Source organism: Arachis duranensis, chromosome 3 (assembly GCF_000817695.3).
Source record: "Arachis duranensis cultivar V14167 chromosome 3, aradu.V14167.gnm2.J7QH, whole genome shotgun sequence".
NCBI classification, from domain to species: domain Eukaryota; kingdom Viridiplantae; phylum Streptophyta; class Magnoliopsida; order Fabales; family Fabaceae; genus Arachis; species Arachis duranensis.
In genome coordinates this window covers 102267812-102271358 of record NC_029774.3, presented here as the reverse complement: position 1 = coordinate 102271358, position 3547 = coordinate 102267812, and the positions used below count along the sequence as shown (strand labels likewise).

Below are 3547 nucleotides of genomic sequence, written 5' to 3'. Positions count from 1 at the left end.
GTACATAATATGCCATTAGAAGCACCCATTGCAGACGAACGGATAGAAAACCCCATGTCACCTCATGATTTAAGGCTGTGAAAGAAGTAGGTACTGGCTTAAATATTTTTTAATATTTGGGACCGGAGGATAATTATTTAAAAATTTTACTTGTTCTTTCAGGAGGAGTTATAATTGGTACTCCTGCTGCATGATTTTGTTTAAAGTAATAATATATGAATAATAAAATTTATTATTTTTTAATATTTAACTAATACTCTAAATATAAAATTTTAATTTTTAATAAAGGATTAGCTAATATTAATAAAAAGTGTTAGTTGTAATATATATATATATAGTAAAAGTTTTTACATCCGATCAAGCAGCTGAAGGAATTTAATATGTAAATAATATTTTTTATAATAAAATTAGTATAACTCCGATCCAAAAAGACAAAATAACGAAAACCGGGAAAACTAGGGAATATAAAGCATCAACAAGCATGGCGAATAGAAAAGAAATTTTTTATGCAATGGTATAGCTAAAAATAGAAGTATACAAGTACACCCGTCTTCATCATGTGCAAGCTTATCAGTTTGTTATACGTGTTGTCGAATTAACTATAAGTATATTGATACAAGCGTGTACAATTCTAAATGAAGAAAATAGGCTGATGCAAATGTGACATATATCAATCAATGAGTAATCACGACGGCTATGCCATACTATCCGCCCTGGCACTCTATACTAGTAGCTTATGGAGAGACACACAGTACCATATATAACCAATTCATGGTAACACCAAACTTATGAAGGCACCATTACAAATTAGTAAATTACTGCCACAAAATCTATTTTCCACATTTATATGCTCCACCATAAATTACCTTCAATCAAGTTTAATAAAACACTATGGTAGTAGTATAGATAGATATATAGCAGTTGTTTTTATTGATATATTTTTATAATTATAATTTATAATAAGCATAAGATTTTAAATTAAGAAACAGCAGCCACCAATTCAACGGCTTCATTATTTACGCCATTACCGGTCACAATCACAGCTTCTTTACCGCACGATTCATCACCCTTGCATCTTGCTGTTGCTATGATCTTATCCACCACCGGCCTCAGATCCCTAGGTAGCACGTTCACCTTGAGACCGTACTTCATGAACAGCGTCAGCGACATCTTCTGCTCCACGCGGTGTCCCGGAGCCACCATGAGTCGGTGGCGGAGCAGCACCGCCGCCGCAATCGACTTCATCTGAAGGTACGCTAGGTCCTTCCCGAGGCAAATCCTAGGCCCGGCGTTGAACGAGACGAACCTGTATGAATCTTGCACCTCGAACTTGGTGCCGTCTTCTGAGAGCCACCGTTCCGGCTTGAACTCCATGCAATCCTCTCCCCAAATGAACTTCATCCTACCGACGGAGTAGATCGAATAAGTGACCATGGATCCCGACGGGACGAAGGTTCCGTCTGGCAAAATGTCGTCGTTGACGACGTGCTTGGAATCCTCGGGCACCGAAGGGTAGAGCCTCAGCGTCTCGGAGAGTGCCGCTTTCAGGTACAGCAAGCGGTCAACCTCCTCGAAGACGAGTGGCTCCTCCACCCACTTGGAGGTGTCCATGCCCCGTGTCTCCATGAGAACGGTGCAGAGCTCGAGGAGGATCTTTTCCTCCACCCTGGGGTTCAAGGTGCAGAGCCAGAAGAACCAGCTGAGTGCCACTGATGAGGTGTCGCGTCCAGCGAGGATGAAGTTGAGTGCCACGTGTTGGAGAAACTGGTCCGAGTAGGACTCTTTTTTTTTCATGAAGCGGGAGAGTAAGTCGTCGTGGAGGGTCCCAGCCGTACCTTCTTGCTGTTTATTGAGAAGCTCCGTCTTGCGCGTGTTGATGATTTCCGATAGGTACTGGTCAATGTTCTTGAGGCTTCGGCTCAAGCTCACCTCCAAGCCGAGCCCGAGCATCTTCTTGAACTTCCACGCGATCTCCGGGAGGATGAAGCGCTGCAGGGTGGCCTCTGTAGCGCAATCGAACGACACCGCAAAGATGTTCTCCGGAAGGTCTATGGCGAGTGTCTGAGGGTCCTTGCCGAAAGCCAAGCCACATATGTTGTCGAACGTGAGCCGGAGGAGGAGGTCTTGGAGATCGACGGCTTTGTTCTCGGCTTGAGCCGCTGCCAGGATTGGACAGAACCTGAACTTGATGGCTCGGGTAACCCAGCGAGCCATAGCTTGGCGCAGGGTTCGGGTGGTAAATTCGAGTGCGGCGGTTTTACGCTGAAAGAGCCAGGTGTCTCCATCTGTGTTGAAGATTCCATCACCGAGTAGGTCGTGGAAGACGGCTTGCCAGGTGGGGCCCTTGGGGTAGTTGTCGAAGCGCAGCTTGAGGATGTGCTCTAGGTTCTTTGGGTCGCACGTGACAGTGAAGAGACACTGCTTGCGGGCGAGGAACGGGAGGGCGCAGATGCAGGTCTGGTACGTGCCGCCGCAGGCGCGTAGGTTTTCGCAGATCCAATCGTGCATCCGGTTGGCGTTTTGGATGAGGCCAGGGACGCTCCCCAATAGGGGCCAGACACGTGGACCTCTTAGAGGACGAGCGATGAATGAGAACCATATTAAATAGCCTGCAATAGCCGATAGGATCAATAAAGCCGTTGATGCATCCATGTGATTCAAGGGACCCACTCCTCTACAAGTACAGTTGCTCCTTCTTTATTATTAGTTGCACCTTCCCCAACTCTTCTATCAACTACGTTTCTTAGTTGTATTGTACCTTCTTCTCTCCTCCTTTCCCCACTGCCAAGAAGCTAAGGCCCCCTATTTTGAATCAAAATGTAATCAATGGATCGATCAATAAATTATAAAATGCAGAATGAGCAAAAACTATGTGCGAAAAGTGGTTGTGATGAATGAGATATAGATATGTTGCATGCACTAGAACAAAGACCGAGTTTAAGCACAGTTGAGAGATCAGATGCAATAGAAGAATGGTGTGTGTGTGTGTGTGTGTGTGTACGTGTATATATATATACGAAAGAAGAAGTAACTGGTGAGAGAGAGGGCCGGGAGGGAGAGAAGTACGTAACGATGAGCTTGTGACCTGAATGAGGAGTGAGAGGGGACGAGAGGGAATAAAGTGATTTATAAAGAAGAGAAGTAGTGGGACAACTAATAAGAAGTAGAGAAGGTATTGAAAGTTTCAATAATTTATGTTGTTGTTTTCTTCGTTTCGTTCTAAGTGGACTTGAGCGACACCTTGTGAATCCACCCTCATTAATGCCTCCATAGGTCGTTGAGGGGTATAAACTGTAAAACTAAAACACCCATCACCATCTCTAACGTGAGTGAGTGTGCGTCAATTCTGGATAAAAATTTATATTTTGTATTATATTATTACATGCATCACCATCATGGTTTGTTTAGAGCTATTTCACCCACACACAACACACAGTAGATACGTACACAATATATGAGTAGTCAAATGGGTTTGAATAAGGAATATATCGTAGAATATAATCCTTCTCCGATCCCTTCTCACTTCTCACCCACTATTGTTGCTCCA

At 43.9% G+C, this 3547-nt stretch overlaps 1 protein-coding gene across 3 annotated transcripts; it reads right to left on the bottom strand.

Moving 5' to 3' along the window:
• Positions 1–650: 650 nt before the first annotated feature.
• Positions 651–3217, bottom strand: LOC107479928 (cytochrome P450 86A22). 3 transcript variants are annotated; one of them, XM_016100034.3, is made up of 2 exons: positions 3072–3217; positions 651–2802 (listed from the first exon to the last, which is right to left on the bottom strand). In XM_016100034.3, exon 2 carries the CDS (start codon positions 2650–2652, stop codon positions 979–981), a length of 1674 nt encoding a protein of 557 aa, XP_015955520.1. In that variant the 5' UTR covers positions 2653–2802; positions 3072–3217; the 3' UTR covers positions 651–978. The 3 variants fall into 3 exon arrangements, with proteins under 3 accessions (XP_015955520.1, XP_052115253.1, XP_015955519.1); XM_052259293.1 differs by having other exon boundaries at positions 3033–3183; XM_016100033.3 differs by having other exon boundaries at positions 3067–3166.
• Positions 3218–3547: the final 330 nt, after the last annotated feature.